Source organism: Chinchilla lanigera, unplaced genomic scaffold (genome assembly GCF_000276665.1).
Source record: "Chinchilla lanigera isolate Chin_1 unplaced genomic scaffold, ChiLan1.0 scaffold00025, whole genome shotgun sequence".
In the NCBI taxonomy this organism is placed as follows: domain Eukaryota; kingdom Metazoa; phylum Chordata; class Mammalia; order Rodentia; family Chinchillidae; genus Chinchilla; species Chinchilla lanigera.
In genome coordinates this window covers 17,430,365-17,450,555 of record NW_004955426.1, presented here as the reverse complement: position 1 = coordinate 17,450,555, position 20,191 = coordinate 17,430,365, and the positions used below count along the sequence as shown (strand labels likewise).

Genomic DNA, 20,191 nt, shown 5'->3' with positions numbered 1-20,191 from the left:
TGTTATCATTGTTCAGCCACTTAACTGCTGGGGACTGTTGTATGCGTCAGTGCGAGTGAAGGTTAGGTTTGATACTGAGCATTGTATCTGGAAGGAGTCTGGGATGAATGCTAAGCCAGAAGCCTGTAGTCTCATCAGAGGTCACTGGGCCAGACCTGCCAGAAATGCTTCATGAACACTGCACTGAGGTCTCAGAGAAACTGAGAAATTGTATTGATTATTGGCACAATTAATGTGCAACCTTGAAATGACCTAAAGCCACTTGAAGACAGTGAGGAGACAAGACTAGTCAGGATGGAAGGTTTATAATGGAAAACAATCAGAAATGAATTAGGAAAGGTAAGGTGTGGTGTCAGATTTAGAAACACGTTCCTTCTTTTTTAGTATTTACTTAAAGATAGTTTAGTATCATGGAAACATCCTTTCATTACATCCCCTTGAAAAGTGTCCAGGTTACTGGTACAGCAAGGTAAAACTGACACTTTATTTCATTCTCTGCATTGCTTGCTTTGAAAGATTGCCCAATAGCAAGAATACTGGGAAATTTATTAAATTTTCCAAACCATTATGGTCACATTAAACACTTTATTGTTGCAGAACTTAAAAGAATGAATCTTTTCCCTAAGCACTTCGCCTCTGCCAGGGTATACTTTGGTTATTAGCGAGACTGTTTTTATTCTCACACAGAGATAGATAGTATGATAGATGTTGCAGGGTAAAGCCAGAGTCGAGAATTTATTTCCCCCAACCCCCTCTTAATTTAGAGAGGCTGTACATCTCTTGCTACATTGATCTCAAACTCCTCCTGCCTTAGCCTTCAGAGCAACTAGAGGCTTGTGCTACTGCTCCTGGCTACTCTACTATAGGTGTTTTAGGTCATTATTTACTCTGTTGATACCATAGCCTGGTGTTTAGAATCACAGAAACATGAGTAAATCAGTAGTATTTTTTGACTGCACAGTTCCCCTTTTAAAAATGTAGCCTGTAACATCGAAGCACAAAATAATGAAAATCTCAGCTCAAACAACATACACAGTATTAATATACATTTAGATAATTTTATATTAGGTGTGAACAAATTTTTTTCCACCTAATTTAGGGAGGAGAGACCAACTTCTCAAAATACCAGTGAAAGTTCGATTATTTAAATAACATCTAAGTGTTTTTTTAAAAAACTGAGTTTTTTAAACAGTGTGTGTGAATTTACAGAAGTCTGTACTTTTAATCACCTAATTATGTTTGATAAATGGCTGACTAGGGCTACAATTGCACATAGGGCACTAGCTTGTCCCAATTGCAGGATGTTTTCCTGGTTTTAGCACTGAAGTCCTGTTGCCACGGATGAAGCAGACAACCAGCAACCGAAGTCTAGTTGCTGGGCATTGTTGTGAGATAGAGTGAAGCTTATTGGCCTCCGTGTGCATCAGTTCTGTCTGCAGCCTGACCACTAATGCAGCTGAGCCGAAGACCCCACAGCCTGCCAGTGTGAATTGAATCACTAATTAGGGACTGTGCTGAGAGTTTTTGAGGATAAAGGTTGCTAAACCATATTCTTCATGATTTCACCATCTTTTCATAAATTTAAACTTTCACAATGAAAGAGTTTTACAAATAGCCTGGAAGGAGCCAGCCATTCACTTCTCCCTTATTAGACAAGAAGAAAAAAAACATACCAGGTTCTTTGCTAAAATACAGAAATGTTCTTCTAGGACATAATAAAAAGCTTAGCTATTTGACTTTTTTTTTCTTTTTACCACAATACCTTCTAATTTAAAGGAGTAGAATTAAAAGAATATACAGGTCCCACTGAGAAATAATGGGTGGGGATTTAAATAGAGGCATCTCTTTATGAACCTGAAGGAGAACTAAGCTATTCATGTGCAATGTGAAATTAAGGCAGAATAAGCCTGCACATCTCTTCCTGTGATGTGGAATCCTTCCCCTGTGCCTTGCAGAGGTTAAGGAAAAGTTATATCTGACTAGGTGTCCTTTTAAAAGTTTAATTTTTAAAGGTTTCTATGTAGACTGCAGAAAAGGATAAAACCATTGTTCACAATGCCAAATGGCATAGACTCATTTACAGGATGACATTATAGTTTTTATATGGTATAGCTGCTATGATTAAAGGATTTTAAATGACACTTTTCCCTTTGGGGCCAAGACTTTCCTAGAAAAAAAGTCCGATTAATTCTTTCCCTACTTAGGTTAAAGTCAATACTTAAAGACTTATGAGAATAAATGGCGTTGACTTTTTTTTTTTCCCCCTAGAAACCAAGTTCTGTCCGTATTGATCAGCTGGATCGTGAGCAGTTCAACCCTGATGTGATTACTTTTCCAATTATTGTGCATTTTGGGATACGCCCTGCACAGTTGAGTTATGCAGGAGACCCACAGTAAGATATTTCTGTGTTTGTCTTGGCCGGTTTCACCTTCTACTAACAGCTGAACTAGCAGAGCATTACCTTTAGTAGACCTTTCTCCTTCTCAGAAATTAAGACTTCAAATGAGCCATATTTTCATGTCCAGGTGACCAAGTGAAACAGCTTTCAGTAGCTCCTGAAGAGTGATTTTCTCCACCAATTTGACTGCAAGAAATTATTATATAATAGATTGTTCTTGGCAATCTTGATAGATATGAGTCCTATATGGTTTTAAAGAGCTTTTCTTTATTCATCATTATAACGATTGCTATTATTTTCTTATTTTTTCAGTGTTCTCTAGAGAAAAGTAGCACCGTTTGCTCCTTATATTGTTGAATCTACAGAGGTCTATTTTGGGGGCATCTTAAAAGAGCTTAAGGACCCGTGCAGAGGCAAGGGTTGTACTGGTAGTAGAAGCCATGATTTCTTGATCTTAGAATTGATGTTACTTTGCACATTTGGGTTCTTCCATCTGGCATGTTAGTGTTTTGCTGGGAGAAGATGAGAATGTATGGGAATGGAGATAGTATCATTATGTTCTTCAGGAATATTTGGATTTTCTACCTTGTTAAGCAAACAATTTCCTGACCTAATTTTTTAAAAAAAGGATTCATAATGGGCAAAAAGGGCATGGGAGATTTTCAATTCATAAATACAGTTCTGGCTGGCATATATTAGAAGAGGCTAAAGGGTTTTGTTCTTTTTTTTCCTCCTTTGGATAAAAGTATGAAGCAGTGAACCAGGCAGTGTGTAAGTACTTCTTTCTTTCCTCCATTCTTTACAAAAAAATAAAATAAAATAAAAAAGGAGAGGCCCAACTCAGGCCAAGAAAGGAACAGTTTCACTGTGACAGAAAATCTTTTAACAAATCCCTTCTTGTCAGAAAAATGTTAGTAGAATGTGATTAGGCTCTCATCTACTCTCAGATGACAGGACTGTGAATTGATAAAGGACTGCATATTCTCTTCATCCCCAGAGTGCTTGAACAGTATCCTTTAGACTGATCCAAGTTATCACATATTTGGCTGCAATAAATATGCTTTTTTCTGTTACGGCAAATACAAGTTGATATACTCCATTTGTCTTTCCCTTTCTCAAGTGGAAATTGGATACACATGTGTCAGGTGTTGACACAAATGGGGTTCTCTATTCTAATATTCTTTAGCTGACTGTCCCTACTAAAGAAGGGGTTTTCTTTCAACAAAAGAAATATTTTACATTTAAATAAAATCTTCTGCTTGCTGACAGTGAAAAAAGGGATGTTTCCATTGACTGGTGTGATTTTGTGTGTCTTCTTTGAAATTGTTTTCAGAAATCCATCTTCATAGTCACACCTCATTTTCAGCCCAAACCACCAGGTTCCAGATGACTCTTGGCCATCCTTCCCCTCTCCCAAAGCCATGTCCTCTCTTAGAATGAAGGTTTGCTGCCCTTGAAGATATTCAGAAGAATGTCATTTATGTTTGAGCAGGCCTATTAAAGTAACTGGTTTAATTTCACTTTAGTTTTGCCTTCCCTTTTGTAAGATGTTTGTCTGTCCTTTTCCTTAGGTACCAGAAACTATGGAAGAGTTATGTGAAACTCCGCCACCTCCTGGCAAACAGTCCCAAAGTTAAACAAACTGACAAGCAGAAGCTGGCACAGAGGGAGGTCAGTATTGAACCCTGGTCCTGGAGATTAATAATGCAAGTCAGATTTATTCAAGATTATCGCATTACACTGTGCTTCTAGAATAAGATGGAAAAATATTTTTAAAAATTATGCTTGCTGTCTTTCCCACAGTAGTGCACTGATTATTTTTTTAAAAAATCTTTTAGTATTCGGAGGAGCATTTGTACCCCACAAAAGGCCATTTTCCTAGTGAATTACTACCTTTGGTCATCAAATATGTGATTTTGGTTTTTCAGTACTGGGGATGGATGGAGCCCAGGGCCTTGTGCATGCTAGACAAGTGCTGTACCACTGAGCTACACCCCCAGCCCATCAAATACATCTTCTGTAGAAAGTGAAAAAGGCTTAAAGTTTGGTTTGCATATTTAATTAGACTTTATGTTATATAACATTGGGCGTTGCTGAGATGTCTTGGTCTTAAGATTGTGAAAGACCACCTTCCACAAAGGGCTGTCCCTTCAGCAGGGTGAACTTATTTTGTAAGGTTTTATATCCCACATTCCATATTTCCTTATGAATAATAGTGTCCTTATATTCTAGGACTTACATTTTGGTTTATATTTAAGAATAAATTGGTTCAGTATGAACACAGACTTTGTCTCAGTGAGGTTTTATTCTGCTGTGGTACTACAAGAAAGAGCAAGGCTTGGAAGCTGGGAAAAGTATTTGAATTCTGGCTTTGTCACTTGCTATGACTTGAGCCCGTTAGCCTCCTAAAAAAGGGGGGAACTAAGGCTCAGAGGCTGACTGAAATGTCCCTCTGTTGGCGTACCCAAGCAAAAACGTGCTTGTGTGGACTTTTAAAATGCTCCATTTTATGTACTGCCCATGGAATTTGGCCTGTAGCAAGAACTTAATCAGTGGTGGAGGTTTTGGTGATTCTGAATTCTTCTGAGATTTTCATTCCATGACATGCATACAAGTATAAATTTGCCTTTCATAATTAATTATTTACAGGACAGTGAAAGGGAAGCAATAATTCCTGATTATGTCCCACAAGGGAAGTTTTGGATTGTTGCCCCCCCCCCCTTTTAAAAATAAGATGTGCCCTTATAACAAGGGTATAAGGAGCTTACAAGTTAGAAGGCAACTTTTTAGAGTTATGTGGGTTGCAGGTTAATTATCTTTCTTAGATAGAAGTGCATAACATAAGGCTTGATATAATATAATTTTTACACGTTGTTTTCAAATCCCAAACACCACATTTTGTTTCCTTTATCAGCGAGAGGGCATATTTTGTTTGAACATGCCAGATTGGCAGATTTGCTTTAGAACTGTCCTTGTTGGGTTACCAGGAAGAGTTGCCCTATACCCAAAGCTTCCCACATCATGGCCTGCATTCCAGATGAAGTATTTTAGTTTTGTGTTAAGAGGTTTGAGTGCCTGAATATAAGGATAATATCAAATGGATCCAATTAATTTTCTAATGCTTTATGTTTGCCTTTGCAACTGTTAAGTTCCTCATCATGAGCTCTTTTCTAGGAGGCACTCCAAAAGATACGACAGAAGAATACAATGAGGCGAGAAGTAACTGTGGAGCTCAGTAGCCAAGGATTCTGGAAAACTGGCATTCGTTCTGATGTCTGTCAGGTGATGACACTTCTGAGAACACAGCTATGCCCATATAGTGCTTCCTTTAAAAGTCATTGGCACTGAGATTCTTTTTTAATTGAGAGATTTGTATGGAATACACTGCTCTGAGGCTAGATGGAACCCTAAGTGTAGATTGTTTTCTGTTGTTTGAATTTTTGTTGTTTTCTGTTTTGGTGTTGTGTGTGTGTTTTGTGGGGGAGAAATATATATAGCAGTGTTACATTCAGTCTCTTTCATTTGGGTAAAGATGAGTTTACCTTCATATGCATCCTGTACGAAAGAGATAATCTAACAGCCATATTGGCAGACCCATGGATGTACAAAATTTGTGGACCAGTGACCTAAATTTATGTTGCAGAGAACTGAAGGCATTAATGAACAGAATTTGGATACCTTTCAAATTGGACCTAAGTGACACTGTTTTTTCCCTGGATTATTAATACAGAAACATTTCAGCTACCTTTAACTGACCTTTTAGGAAGCATTTTTGTCTTTCCTATGTGTGGAATTACCAGATGAGATGTCCCCCAACCGTGATATTCTTGGGCTCTTTGCTTGATTCTTCGGTATGATTGAAACTGGCAGCACTCTGAGTATTATACTTAAGGAAATGGCACAAGAACTAGGGCAGTTTGCTTTGTTCAACCTTATGGAGAATACTTCTAGGCTTCCATTTGTCTGTTTTGATGGTAGCGTATTTTGTAATAAGTTTAAGCAACTTATTGTTAGATATTCATTTTATCATAGTGAATTTAAAAGAAAAATCAATGTTGGTATTTAATTATTATATTGAACAGTAGGGTTTAATCCAGTAATTAAAAGTATTGCTGTACAATTCATTTACTAAATGATGTCCAACGCTAACTGTTTTTGCGTTAAGGTGAACTACTATTGATGTAATACTGCTAAATAGTTTGAGAATAATTACCTACAGTGGTGGCCAGCTACCACCATTCCCTCAGCTGTTTTGCACATGGACCAGTGTTTTTCAGTCTCAGGACTTTGAGATGTGAATATTTTATATGATTTGATTCTTAGGACCATGTGAAGCCATGGGACCTCAATATTTGGTTAGTATTTCTCCAGAACCAAACATAATATCATCATGTGATAACCTCATAAAAGCCATGAGCCGAAAGATAGGTAGTTTGCTCAAAATTTGGTAACTAAATGACAGCAGAGTTCATTGCTTAAGAAGTCACAAGACTTTACGGGTGGGAGTGTAACTCAGTGGTAGCTACATGTATGAGGCTCTTGGTTGCAGGCCCAACACCACAAAAAAGAAAAGAGAAGTTATAAAATTATGAAATATGGACAACTGTAGAAAATCTTGAGACCTAATTCAGTGGTTTGTTTTTACTTGATTTCTCTCCTACCTCATGTAGCTGCTTTGAGCTAATTTTGGTGCTCCGAACACAATGTTTTTTGTTGTTGTTTTTGCTGTTTTTGAGCATTTAATCCTCTTTTCCTTTCTTTCAGTAAAAAAATAGGCTGCTAAGCGATTTTTTTCCAATGTAGTTTTGTGTTCTTCAGCTGTATCACTAATATCTTACTTTGATCCCCCAGCTAGATTAGAAGCAGCGTGAGGCATAGAACCTTTCTTTCTCTGTCTTCTATTTTTCGACTGAAGGTTGGTAGGCAAAGGGACTCAATCCCTTTGATTAGCTGGTAGGAGCAAATGGATCCTGATTGAACACCTGCAGAGGTGAATGCTTCATAATGTAATAATGACTCCCCTGCTATAGAACTCTCACTTTTCCAGAGAAGTGCCATCCATTTAAAAGCTATGATTCCAGTCTCCATTTTGCGCTAATGGGTATCTTTTCAGAACTTTGTTCAGTAAGATTACCTTACATTTATAATTAAGATTGTAAATGACTTGATGAAGATATAAATTGCTGCCTATGAGTCCATATGTACAGTCAGAACTTGCGTTTTGTAAAAAAATTTTTAAAAACATGTTTGCTTATAGAAATGAATGAAAATGAACCAACCAGCTACCTGCAAAGTTGATATAGGTAGAAGAGAAGGAAATCTAAACAGAGGCAGAATATTAAAGCAGAACTAAAACACCTCTGTGCTTGATAATACAGTTCTTTACACATCAAAATCAAATCATCCAGGAGGTATTCTGTAGCTCTCAACCTTAGGTGAGCAGAGGAGGTATCTGTTTATCTTGACATATGAAATATGACTTCACTATCAGTTAATTTTAGAGTTGTGAAAGTAAATTGTTACCTGTACTAAGCCTAAAACACCAACATATAGAAATGCCACTTTGAAAAGATTTGGAGGTGTTACTCGACTCATTCATTGCATGAGAGCAACCTAGTTTAAATGCAGAAAGCTAAATTAAGGTAGAAATGACTTAGGGGAGAACAATAAGGATAAACTAAATGGACTTTTGTCTACAATGGACAAAATTAATTTTGCTCCAGAACAGTTTCAAGGTAGTAATTCTTTCTTATAAATGTAAGAGTAAATAAACAACATGACTATGGGCTCCATGGTGAGAGTTTTAAATACCATTACTCCTTTAGGGCCAGTCATTTTTTGTCCTTCTCTCTAAGTTATCTCTGGGGCTGTCTTTCTGCATATCAAAAGTCAGAGTCTCCCTTACTATGTCTTCATAGAAAACCTTTGATAGGTAAGAGAACTTTGGGTACATTTTAACTGTGAGTTTTTTTGGCCACAGATAAACCATTATCCTGTTTTGGAATGTTTATATTTTAAAATTCTCAGATTTTTTTCTTCTGTTGCACAAAGGCCAATTAGTACTAAATTCCTGAGGTCAGCCGTATATTTTGATTGAATTTTTTTTACTTTGAAATTCCTTAATTTCAAGGTAAACAGTAGGGGTAACAAAGCAGTTCCCTTTACCTTTTTTTGTAAAGAAATAAGATAAAATTTCCTGTCATATGGTATTAATGACTAAAGTCCTGTGGATATGTTCTACAGGCTGTTTAGCATCTTATTTCTAAGGTGGAGGAGTCTTTTTACCTTCTTGTATAGTCTAGTGCACAGTGATACCTAGTGAGTCATTTTTATTGCTTACTTGACCTTTACTTTGTCCTTAATGATTTTAGTTGTAAAGATTTTAAGAAATATTCAGTAAAATTGGCAGCTTTGAAAGACAGTTATAAACAGTGGTTTTGTTGTAGTTATTATTGGCTTGTAGCTTGTAACAACTAGGTTTAATTTATTATCCTAGAATAAATGTTCCCTTTTGGTATGTGTACCTCAAATAAGATGGTGGGTACATATAAAAATGCAGTTTACAACATTCAAAATAAAGGCATTTAGTTTTTTTTGTTAATAAAGGATAAGAATCTGATTGAAAAATAGCAGTTAAAAGAATTTATACACTTACTACTTTGAATAACCCTAAAGCTGTAAGTGGGTAGGTTTGTACTTAATTATAAGGGAAAAAAGACTTAGTGATTTCCTAAGATCCTTGGGAGGTTTTCTGTTTGGTAGTTCAGCAATACCTACTGTTTATTAGCAATAATTGCCAGTGAGCAGGTTGGGCCAAAACCTTGTGATGCTATCTGGCTGTCGGAGAGATGAATGGTTATGATAAACATAAGAGGGAGTGGCCCAAGCACTACCAGCATTTTCCCTGGCCAGAGAGGCATGAGGATCGTGAAGAACTTAGGAAATTCTACCTGATGCCTCAGCGGTGTTCAGAGGAATGAAAGCTGAGAGGTGGGTGCTGTAAATTGTGCTAATATTTATGGAAGCCAAATGCAGACTCGTTGTCATGTTTGGAGAGAAACTACTGAAGGGTTTCCTCTGTGTTGCCTCTTGTGAGAATGAATTCTGGGTAACATAGAAGAAGAAACAGAAATCAACGCCGGTCTCTGAGAAGGAACATGTCATGATAGAATCTGACCTTCAGGGCTTTGTACCTGAAGTTGAATTGGTGTGTGTAGCAGTAGCACCTGGCCTCATGCTGTCTTCAGGACGTGGGCCATCGATGTAGAAAAACTGCACCATGAGAAACAACTGTGCCATTCCAGTAACATGACCAGCAGGAGGCTCGTGCCAAGTGAGAGCACCGCAGCTCCCTGAGGAGAAAGAGGAGGCCTGGTGCTTGTAGCTGTGCCGCTGGCTGTGGGAGGAGGAAGCGGGTGGTGGTGCTGTGTGTTGGACTTCAGTGGACCCAGAGCTGTGTTTGGGCTAACTGATGAATGTGCTGTCTTCCTGGAGTGACTGTCTGGAAGGGATGGAAGGCTGCCACGCATTGTCAAACTGACTGGACTCTTACTCAGTGATTTATCAAGGAACGCCTAAGTAGTGAGAAGAAATATCTCTAGGGATTCAGAGGTTTTGGGCAACAAATTGAAGGAAGTGTTTTCTAAGTTGATCGCCGGGGGAAAAGGAAGAAATTTTGTCCTGAGCTGAATGGCTTCACAGCTACCGTTAACAAGGAGATTTTGATTGCTGGCTGCAGGAGATACTTGCATCTTTACTGGAGACAGTGCTATTGTGAAGGAAGGGAAGAGATTTCTGTTTGAAGGGTAACGGCCCTGATAGAGAATTATGAGTATTATATTTTTATTATGAAAAATTCAAAGCATATACAGGATTAGAGAAAAAAGAATAATGAACTCTGTGTCTGTTATTCAGCTTCAGCAGTTTTCAACGGCATTTCTAGAATATCATGTTATCTAGTCACTATTCACATTTCCCTGGTTGTCTGTTCAGTTTGTTTCATGCAAGTCCACATGAGAATATTACGTCGTGGTTTGTTCATGTCCCTTCAGTCTTAAACTGTAGGGCCTCGTTCAGTTTTTTACATTTTTCTCCTTGCAAACGCTTGTTGAAGAAATTGGGTCATGGGTTGTAGAGTGTTCCTGTGGACTGGTCTGGTGTGCCGATGGCAGCTTTACGGTGTCTTTTAACATTATTTCTGCCCCTTGTATTTCTATACATTGGTAGATCTACAACTTGCTGTCCAAGACAGTACCCCTGGCCACATGTTGATTTAAACTTAATTAAAATTAAATGACATAAAACATTTAACTCATTTTGAGCACTCAGATACACACAGTGCCTATTGTAACAGCACAGATACAGAACATTTCCATGTTCATAGAAAGTTCTATTGAACAGCAGTGATCAGATTTAAGTTCAGTTTTTTTTTTTTTAAGACTTTCATAGACAATGATGTAGTGTCTCTGCATTATGTGTGTTACAGTGTCAGTCATTGATGGGTTATTACTTCACGGTCCAACAATTCATTAGGGTCTGCAAGATTTTCTAAATTTCCTTTCGTCCACTTATCAGGGTACTTTTCAAAAGCAATCTGCCCTTTATCTGTTACTTGATTACTCTGAGGTTCACAGAACAATACCAAAAAATTACTCATTTTGTCTGTTCCTTCATATATAAATGGTAGTCTGAGAATAATGATATTAATGGTCCCACCAGTGGAATGATTATGGAAAATAGGTCTTTATTAGTATTCCTTTTTGTTGTTGGTTTTCCCAGATATATTTTGCTAAGGATGTGTACTCAGGTTCTTATATTTTAAGGTCACGTGTAGATGTCCCACAAACTGAATGCATGGATTTATTCATTTTACTTTTGATTTTAAGTGTTCCTTTTAAAATTAAGGATTTTTTTAACTATGCAAACTTTTAACATTATTCTGTATCGTTTTTAACAATGGCAAGTCTGTTTTTTTAAGTATGACTGCTATATCTGTTTCTTCTGCCCAGTTCTTGCCCATACCCCCTCTGGTAACCATGTTTTTTAAAAAGGACCCAATTTTTTTTTTTTTTTTGTTTTAATACAAGCAAATATATGCAGTCATATTGCTTAACAGTGGGATACATTCTGAAAAGTGCATTGTGAGGCGATTTTGTTGGGCTGAACGTCATAGAACGTACACCTGCAGACCTAGGTGGAATAAGCACTCCGTTGACATGACCTGTCCCTGTAGTCAGCAGACACAGCAATCACGAAGTGAGTGGGGCTGCTGCCAGGGTAGCTGGGATTCTGTTGTATAAGAAAGATCCTTTTTGTTTTTTAAAAGTAGGAGCACATTCTAAAACAATATAAAGAGCATCCTACAAGATGTACGTAAACCAACACCAGTAATTTATTATCATGATCAAATAGGATAATTATTCAGTGTACTGCACATGGTGGGATGTGCAGTGCTTTATGTGACTGGCGGTGCAGTAGGTTTATTGTAACAGCATCCCTCCCAGCACTTGAGTAATGTGTTGTACTGTGAGTTCCAGCCCTGTGATGTTGTTAGGCAATGGAAATTTGTAACTCCATTACAGTCTTAGGGGTTATTGTCATATATGTGGTTCATTGATGACTGAAGTATCATTAATGTGGTGTGTTACGGATTAGATCTGTAATGACCTCCCCAAATTCTTTTGCACTCAGAGGAGGGTCTTTTGGAAGGTGATTGGATCTTGGGGTGCTATGTCTGACCTGCTTTTAGGGGGTGGGGCCTGGTGGCAGGTGGGGCCTGGTTGCAGTGGGTCACTTGTTGCTATGATGCAGACGTGGCGCATCACTGTATTTGTGTGTGCACGTGCATTTTTGCATGCGTGTGCAGGTTCTCCCTTTGCTTAGACCAGTGGTGGCATTTTAAACACACTTTTCCATGACTTTCTTCACTTAACAGTATGTCCAGGTTTGGGGATGTGGTAGGAACACTTGTCTAGCATGTGTAGGGTTCTGGGTTCAGTTGCCTCACAAAAGCCTGTCCAAGTGATTACTCCCTATTAACACAGAATTAATATGCAGAGATTAGTGATATGTGTGGCCTCCTGTCTGTCAAACTGTTTTATGTCACACGGACACTGTGAAGACCATTGTATTTGCTTTTTCCCCCCTTTTTCTTTTACTTATCTTTGTATTTAGAAAGGCTTATATTTTTCTTCAAATGTTACCTTTGTACAGTGACACCCTTATTCAGTAGTGTAATTAAATTTTTCCTTTGCCTCTCTGCGTGTGTTTGTACCTCGTTATCTGTTATTGAAAGTAGCCACTGTCTGCTTCTTCCTGTAATCTTCCCTCTTACCCAGCATCGGATGGGCATGAAACCTTCTACTGTAGGTTAATTTTTATAAGGTGTGTACAGCAGCAGCCTCCTCCTACTCTTTGTCCTTCTAACTCCCCTCCTTTTTCATCGGCTGTACTATTCTGTTAGATTATTGTTTTCATATTGACTCATTATTATCTGTGGGTAAAAATATATTTGAAGGTCATGTCAGTGCCTACCCCACCTGTTTTTTGTTTTTATTTTTTTTATTTTTTTATTTTTTTCTGAAACTTACTCTCTTAACACATTCTTTTTTTTTTCCCTTCTTGGGCAGGCTCTTGCTATCTAGTTCAGCCAGGCCTTGAACTCACTTTGTAGCCCAGGCTGGCCTTGAACTCACAGCAGTCCTCTTGCCTCAGCCTCCGGAGTGCTGAGATTATAGGCGTGTGCCACCATGCCCGGCATCTCTAACACATTCTTCAAGGAATACTCATGGAAACCATGTCCCTTGAGTTTTAATATTCCCAACATTTTGTGGCCATTGATATTTATAGATCATTTTGGCTAAATACAAAATCCATTGCTGTCAAAAGTGTGATAACAGTATGGGTTATGTAAGTGTTTTGGTTCTTTTGTTTAAGTACCCAAAGGATATTTTTTTCCTTAAATACCAATAGGTTTATTAACATATGTCTGAGCCGTTTGCCCTTAATGTTTTTAGATACGATGTGTATGCATGCTGTGTAATTTAAGAATACATATTTTATTATATTTTGGTTTTAAGGACTCATGTGTATCTTGTATCATCTTTGCTTGTCCTTTGTGTCTAATTCTCTCTTGAATCCATTTCTTTTTCATTTTTTATTTTCTTTAAGTTTTTTTCTTTTCCATCTTTTATTTCTCAAAAGCACTATTCCTATGGTTAAGCTGCTTTTGTGTTCTTTCTTGTTTATTCTATATTCTTGGAGTTTTGTCAGTTCACACTTCTAATGGTCTCATTTAGTAGGTTTCACTGGTATTTCTTATCATATTCTAAATTTGTTAAAACTTGTTTTGAAATACCAGGTTACAGCTGTTCTGTTGGGATGTCTTTCCGGCGTGCTTTTATTATCAACAAGGATCTGTCTCTTCTCTTTCTCTCTGTTATAGAATCTTTGGATGGGACTTGATCATTCTTCTACTCCTTAAGTTCTTTAAGTAAAGTAGATTAAGTAAAATGAGCAGCATATTTCCCTGTGTGTTTAGGAGGGAGGTGTAGATCCAAAGAGCTTTTCATGGTTGTAAAGCTCCTGCTGGTCCTGCAAAGGTTTGGAATCCAGCCTCAGGCTGAGACCTGCCCTTTCTGTTTCCTTCTCCATCTTTATCTAGGCTCTCTCCTGCTTCTGTCCTTCATGGTTGCTGTCCTGCTGAGCGTCTGCACTCCCACCACTTTCTCCTCATCGAGGAGCTTCAGGATTTGGTTTTAACCCCTCCCCCCACCTCAATACTGGGAAATGAACCAGGTCTTAACATTGAGCTACATCCTCAGGGGTTTGTTTTTGTGCTTTTTTGTGCTTGTGTTTTGTTTTCTTGAGACAGGGTCTTGGTATGTAGTTCAGGCCGGCCTTGAATTTACTCTGTAGCCCAGGCTGGCCTCAAACTCTGGGTGATCTTTCTGTCTCAGCCTCCTGAGTGCTGGGATTACAGGTGTGCGCCACCGTGCCTGGCTCAGTTTTGAGCATTTTATAGAGCTAAGGTGTCTTCTGCAATGTGACTGTCCTCTTGGATTGACCCAGAAAATTAGATTTTTCACAGCCCTGTCTAGTTTTGGTGGAATCTCCAGTGAAATGCTGTTAATTTGGGGGTTCTTTCATTCCCAGGGCCATCAGAAGCCCTGTCACTCTTTTGTTTTTATCTATTAGATACTGAGACCACTATAGCTCTTTGTCCTCACCTGTTCTTATTTGGTGGTTTATAGGGATTCTTCATCTTACAGTGTTTACATAGATGTTGTTCAGAGGTCTTTGGTTTTGATCATCTAGTTGCTGTGTTTTTATGGGAAAATCTGCAAAGATTTAAAAACATTTTCTCAGTCTTCCAAAAGAGTTTTTTACTTTTTATTATTATTTTTAAATAAAAACATTTGCCGTGAATTAGTAGAAAAAAAGTAAAGATGCTCAGTGGTCATATTTCAGTCTTGCAGGGATTGATAATCTTTGTTTTTTCTTTTTAAAAAGAAATACTATTTAATATATTTAATTTATACCATGTAAATCATGTTTTTACTAATAAATATAGTTGTGCTTACAGTATTACCTTTCATAACCAATGTCATATATGTTCATGACTTAAAAATACCTAAGGGAATATGACAGGTAGTTTGGGGTTTTGTGTGGTACAAATTGAGTTTCACTTTTCAAAGGCTTTATAATAGAGTTCTTTGAAATGTTTTTAGAAAATACAGCACCTGCCTGTCAAGCGCAAAGTCCTGAGTTCGATTCCTGGGACCATAATATACTGATTATTGAGCAGGTATTGAAGAGTAATGCGTTTATATTAAAACTCTATTCTTGAACAAGTAACAGTCACACACACGGACATAAAATACTTTGGGATTGATAATCTTTAAGCTGAGCTACAGATTGTAGCAGCCTCTTAACTAAGCATCGTGACTCACTCATTTGGGTTGAGGTGGATGTGGCAAACACACCTTTCATGGTGCCCACGGCGGACAGACCTGTTTGGAAGGAGACTCTGGTTCTCTTTGGAGCAAATTCAGAGAAGTAGCGAAGGGACACAGTGCTGTTTCACATGAGAAAATGTTAAAGGAGAATAACAGGCCAAAGAAGATGGGAGAAGAATGCCATGAAATGTGCTTTGTTTCTAGAACTAGAATCAAAAGATTTGGGCTTAAGCTATATAGTAAGTTTTCCAGTATGAACAAATTCCAAAAAGGGCATTATTTTCCCAACAAGTCCTGATGCATCTCTCACAGGAGGTATTACAAAAATAGACCATTTTCCGGGTTGAGTCCCCACTTTCTAGAGCAGCTGCGTTGCGGGGTCCTCCTGACCCCATCACCTTGAGCTGTTAGCCTCACCTCCTGCGAGCTTGCTGAATTTAAGTGGCTAGAAAACTGTGCTTCACTTTGGCTCTTTACTTTGTTCGTATTACTGTGTTTTAAATATAGCTCTTAGAAAAACAAAATGGACAAAGTTGTGATCATTCATATCATAATGGCGTATCTCTGAGAAGCTTTAAAGGCAAAAACAGTGTTCTTCCTTTGTATCTTCCACAGATCTTGTCAGAGCTTGCATGTGGAGGTGCTCAGTGTGTATTTATTGAATTGAACTGGCAAGAAAGACTTTCTGTTGATTGGGGATCGTATTTGATAGAACTAGTCTTTCTTTAATAATACAGGGAACTGATTTCTATAGTTTCAAGCAAATCCATTTTCATTTATTTTTAAACAATGCCAGCTTAAAATACTTCAAAGAATGAAATGATACAAAGCATATGCCAATCATTCTATGGGCTGGGCCCATCCTTCTGGCTCTAATGAATAAAAATGACTCCTTCATTCTCTTGAGTTCTAGGTAAACATTATTAAAGAAAAGAGAGAGAGATGCCTTTCATGAAATCATCTCCCAATAAGGAATTGACAGCCAAATGAAAAGTGATTGAAGCGAAAATATAATTTCCATGCCCTCAGATGCCTTAACTGTATTAATGGTTTTGTAAAGATTTTCTCTGGAATGTTAGATCATTAAATGTTAAATCTGGCCTGGTTTTTGGAGATCATCCAGTGGACATTCTTGCTTGGATAGCACTGGGATTAGGAGATGGTGAACACATTATAACTGCATATAATTTTTGCATGCTTATGCATATATGGGCATTTTTCCGAGGTCATTTTCCTTTAATTTGCAAAAATATCTTGATCCTAAAAAAGGACATGAGTCCCAACCCATTCCCCTAGAGCAGTGGTGGTGTGCCTATGACACGCGTGCCGCACCAGGCTGTTTATTATCATTGGAAACTCTAAAAGGTTCACCATCACTGCTCTGTGGAGACGAGGAGGCACAGTACTGCACGAGCCTTCCCTAACACTTCCTTGTTCAAACCCAACGGTACCAGGGCTCCTCCTACTTGAATGAAGCCCAGCTGGCCTTGTTCTGAAACTGTGAAATTTATACTTTTAATCCTTTTGATATTCTTGGGCTTAGCTACATTGATTTTCCGTTTGTACTGGTAGGGAAACTGAGGCAGAGAGCTGAGAGAGCTTACCCTAAGAGGCACAGTGAAGGGGTGGCAGAGCAGGATTTGGAGCCAGGCATGGTGGGTCCAGAGATTCCACCCTGACAAGCCCTGTACACTGCCACTGGTTGCTGCTTTTCAGGGGGCCACACATCTGTAAACTGTTAAGACTTTGTAAGGTGCAGCTTGTGGTGTGAAAATGATTCTTGTGTATTGTAAAATAAATGATGCTTGTTTTTAGAGAGTGAAACTTACTGAAGTATTTTTTCCTAGCATGCAATGATGCTGCCTGTTTTGACCCATCATATACGCTACCACCAATGCCTAATGCACCTGGACAAGTTGATAGGCTATACTTTTCAAGATCGTTGTCTGTTACAGGTAAGAATTACTCTCTTGTGAACTAATCTAATGAGATAGGAGTTGTTCATCATGCAGGTTGTAAATGGTGCATTAGTTCTCTTCTGGGAGCTGACAAGGGTCCCAACAGAAATAGGTGAAATTGTTTGTAATCCCAGCATTTGGGAGGCTGAGGCAGGAGGGTTGTTGCAAGTTCGAGACCAGCCTGGGCTACAAAGTGAGCTCAGAGGCAGCCTGAACTGCATAGCGAGACCCTGTCTCAAAAAGACCGAAAAAAAAAAAGAAACAAAAAGAAAAGAAATAGGTAAAATCAAAATCTTGCCGTGAATCCTAAACATTTGGGAGTGGGAGAAGGGGAGGATTTCTTCCTTAAGATTCTTCTTCACAGGCACTGAGAATTCTAGCTCTTCTCTGAAAGGTGTGGATATTTGGATTTGTTTTTAGAAGAGGGTTTGCCCTAGAGTTCTGGAAATTTGATTCTGGAGGAGATAACATGGAAAGATTAGGGTTTAAAATTCAGCTGGCTAGACAGCTCTGTTTCTAGTTTAATTTGAGGTGACATTAAAATGATGCTTGTATGCTGAATTTTTAAGATTGAACTTACCTCCTTGAAATTTTAGCTGGCCATGACTCATCCTAGTCATCATTTAAATTTTGGAATGAACCCTGATCATGCCAGGAATTCTCTGTCTAACTGTGGAATAAGGCAGCCCAAATACGGAGACAGAAAAGTTCATCACATGCACATGCGGAAGAAAGGTTTGTTTGGATGACTGTAGGATTGTACGCTCATGTTTTGGCCTGTGTTCCCTCATGTAAATTATGTCCTCCTCTGAGAATGGTTTTCTGGGCGACCTTTTAATCCTCTTACTCTCTCCTGCTTCCTGACCCATACATAACAACATTTCCTTGGGCAGAGCATTATAGTAAAATGGGTGAATTTTTTAGAAAAAAGATTTTGCCTAGTTATTTTAAGTAATTATCAGACTTTAAGACATGCAGGTATTAAACCTTTTAATGTCAAATTGGGGTGAGAAAATTTTCGTTTTATGTGTCATATGATGAGCCAGGAATCCCTTTAACAGTATTGACATATATATTTGTGTTTTCTTAAAAAATAGGAATTAACACGCTAATAAATATTATGTCACGCCTTGGCCAAGATGACCCAACTCCTTCAAGGTAAAGTAGATTTTCTGAAAACATTTATTGACAGTTAATTCACACACCATAGAATGTATCCATCTAAGTGTGCAGCTTAATTGCTTTTAGAATGTTCACAGAATTGCGCGGTATGAGTGTCCTCTGACTTAGGGCTTTTCCTCACCCCACGTAGAAATCCTGTGCTCACAAAGAGTCACTTCTCACTTCCCATCAGCCTGCCGAGCTCTAGCAAACACCAGTTTTACTTTGAATTCCTGGGGATTTGCCTCTTTTGAACATGTCATGTAAATAGTATCATACAGTATGTACAGCTTACTTCTTTTACATAAAATACTGTTTTTAAGATTTGTCTGTATTATATTATTTATTAGTATATACTTTCTTTTGATTGACAAATACTATTTCATGATTTGGGTATATACCATATTTTATTTATTCATTCACCAGATGAGGAGTATTTGAATTGTTTTTTCTATTTGGAGATTATGAATAACACTGCTGTGAATATTTGCATGTGTACTTTTGTGTGGACATATGCTTTGATTTTCCTTGGGAATATGCTTAGGAATGGAATTGCTGAGCCATATGATAGCTCTGTTTTGTTTTTTAACTGCTTTCCAGAATGGTTGCACTGTTTTATATTTCCAGTAGCAATTCAGTGTTACAGTGTCTTCACATCTTTGCCAACACTTGTTATTATCTACTTTTTAAATTTATTTCGAGATCCTCCTGTCTCAGCCTCCCAGAGTGCTGAAAGTATAGGCTTGTGCCACTATACCCAGTTCATTGTAGTTTTGATTTATTTTTCTGGTGACTCATGATATCTAGCAAATCTTTATATTGGAAAGATATGTATCTGTCAGTGCCTGACTCTTTTTCCATTTTTAATTAGGTTATTTTTTGAATTTTGAGTTATAATTTTTATGTATTCCAAATACAAGTCCTATATCAGGTACATGAGTTGGCAAAAAAAATGCTCATTCTAGAAATTATCTTTTTCTTTTCCTAAAGATGTCCTTTGAAGTTTAGAAATTTTAATAAAGTCTAATTTATCTATTATTTCTTTGGTTGCTTGTGCTTTGGGTATTATTTCTTTTTTTTTTTTTGGTTTTTCTCCGGTACTGGGAACCGAACTCACGACCTTGCGCTTGCCAGGCAGGCGCTTTGCCGCTGAGCTAAATCCCCAGCCCCTGGGTATTATTTCTATAAACCATTGCCTAATTTAAAATGGCAAGATTTACATCTGTGTTCCTTTTATAGATTATGTAGTTTTGTCTCATTCATTTAGGTCTTTGAACCAGTTCGAGTTCATTTGTGTGTGTGGTCTGACATGGAAGGCATCCAGCTGTATCCTTTTGCTTGTAGGTAGGTGGTCTCAGCACCACTTATTGGAAAGGTTCTCCTTTCTCCACTGAATCATCTGGACACCCTTGTCACAAATGTGCCGTTTATCTCTATGCTCTCAGTTCTACCCCACTGATGCTGTATTTGTCTGTCCTGGTAATACCACACTGTCCTGACTATGGTAGCTTTGTAGTAACTTCTGAAATAGAAATATGTGAGTTTCCCAACTTTGTTGTTCCTTTTACAGATGGTCTTAGCTGCTCTGGATCTATTATTTTACACACGAATTGCCTTTTTACATGAGTCAGCTTCTCAGTTTCTGCAAAGAAGTCGCCTTTAATTTTGATAAAAGATTGTGTTGAATCTGTATCAATTAATTTGGTTTTTTTTTTTT

The 20,191-nt window shown here is 38.0% G+C and overlaps 1 protein-coding gene across 6 annotated transcripts in view; it reads left to right on the top strand.

The window, feature by feature from the left end:
- Window positions 1-20,191, top strand: part of Drosha (drosha, ribonuclease type III) — a 117,532-nt gene that overhangs the window by 54,571 nt on the left and 42,770 nt on the right. For 5 of the 6 annotated variants that reach the window (XM_013514978.1, XM_005386148.2, XM_005386146.2 and 2 more), the window contains 6 exons: window positions 2,269-2,393; window positions 3,971-4,070; window positions 5,574-5,681; window positions 17,203-17,310; window positions 17,910-18,048; window positions 18,411-18,471. In XM_013514978.1, the coding sequence (XP_013370432.1) occupies window positions 2,269-2,393; window positions 3,971-4,070; window positions 5,574-5,681; window positions 17,203-17,310; window positions 17,910-18,048; window positions 18,411-18,471 (641 nt within the window). The remainder of the gene's footprint in view (window positions 1-2,268; window positions 2,394-3,970; window positions 4,071-5,573; window positions 5,682-17,202; window positions 17,311-17,909; window positions 18,049-18,410; window positions 18,472-20,191) is intronic. The other variant, XM_005386147.2, reaches the window with a different exon arrangement.